The sequence below is a fragment of the Lucilia cuprina genome, unplaced genomic scaffold (genome assembly GCF_022045245.1).
Source record: "Lucilia cuprina isolate Lc7/37 unplaced genomic scaffold, ASM2204524v1 Scaffold_970, whole genome shotgun sequence".
Classification (NCBI taxonomy): Eukaryota; Metazoa; Arthropoda; class Insecta; order Diptera; family Calliphoridae; genus Lucilia; species Lucilia cuprina.
The window spans coordinates 78-1571 of NW_025805919.1; the positions used below are offsets into that span (position 1 = coordinate 78).

General features: G+C 30.3%; 1 protein-coding gene across 1 annotated transcript; it reads right to left on the bottom strand.

Moving 5' to 3' along the window:
* Positions 1-625: 625 nt before the first annotated feature.
* On the bottom strand, positions 626-1067 carry LOC124421090 (histone H4). The gene has a single exon (XM_046955895.1). It carries the CDS (start codon positions 1011-1013, stop codon positions 702-704), a length of 312 nt encoding a protein of 103 aa, XP_046811851.1. The 5' UTR covers positions 1014-1067; the 3' UTR covers positions 626-701.
* Between the last annotated feature and the right edge of the window lie 427 nt (positions 1068-1494).

Genomic DNA, 1494 nt, shown 5'->3' on the forward strand with positions numbered 1-1494 from the left:
AGTTCCTTCATTAATTTATTTTAATAAAATTGTGCTAAACTTAAAATTTTCATTATAAAATTTCCATTTTATACAAATAATTAAAATTTTTTAAATATTTTTGTAAGAAAAAACTATAGTTAAAAAAAATATTGAAATTTGTTCATATCTACATCATACTAATGAAATATATAATAAATTTTCCAATTTATTTTCCCAAATAAAAAATTCAAAACATCAAAACTCAATAATTATTTGATTATGCCGACGGTAAAATGTTTTGCTAACCCGTCGGCAAGTTGTGTAAATTCTTAATAAAAATACTGAATATTTCAAAATTTTGTTAAAAAAAAGTAATATTTGAACAATAAACAGAAATTCTCTTTATAAATATGTTTGATGGTTCTAAAAAGAACCGATTATTTTTCATTCTTTACATAAACAAAAAAGAAAATATGTACAAAAAACCTAATAATTGGTTTGTTTACATTATTTTATATTAAAAAAAGAACAAAAAATGTTAACCTATGGTTTCTTTAGATATTGTTTACCTAAATAAAAATTAAAAAAAAAATATTCCAACCTATTCTAGTAAATTTTCAATCAAAAAATGCACTATCTCTTTTTAAATTTCATTTCGTGGTCCTGAAAAGGACCGATTGTTTGTTTTGTTGTTTGCCGATGTTGTTGACTAATATTATACATTTTCAATATACTATCATTTAACCGCCGAAACCGTACAAAGTGCGACCTTGTCTCTTCAAAGCATAGACAACATCCATAGCGGTGACGGTTTTCCTCTTGGCATGTTCAGTATAGGTGACGGCATCACGGATGACATTTTCCAAAAACACCTTCAAGACACCACGGGTTTCTTCGTAAATCAAACCAGAAATACGTTTTACACCACCACGACGAGCCAAACGTCTAATAGCTGGCTTGGTAATACCTTGGATGTTATCACGCAACACTTTACGATGACGTTTAGCGCCACCTTTTCCCAAGCCTTTACCACCTTTACCACGACCAGTCATTTTTAATCACTTTTTCTTTTAAACACACTTCACAAAAGATTCACAAGAACTAATAATTTTGGCCTTCTAACCACCGGTATTTATACCAAATTGAACTAAAATTAGAATGTAACAGAAATATCATGCTATACTATTCTTTTTTGTGTGCGTCTATATTTTATTATAATCAACCACCACTTAATACAATACACACACACACTCACCCTTATATTTCCAATACAAAATTTTTCTATATAAACCCGGTACCATCGGCGAAACAAAAATATTCGTGTGTGAACAGTGTTAAAGTGATTTTTAAAAAAAATACTAAGTGAAGTGAAAAATAATAATAATGGCTCGTACTAAGCAAACTGCCCGTAAATCGACTGGTGGCAAAGCACCTCGTAAACAATTGGCTACTAAGGCTGCTCGTAAAAGTGCACCAGCTACCGGTGGTGTTAAGAAACCTCATCGTTATCGCCCTGGTACAGTAGCTTTGCGT

Bases quoted from the DNA above. Each gene is read 5' to 3' on its own strand.
- LOC124421090 (XM_046955895.1), bottom strand. From the start codon at position 1,013: ATGACTGGTCGTGGTAAAGGTGGTAAAGGCTTGGGAAAAGGTGGCGCT.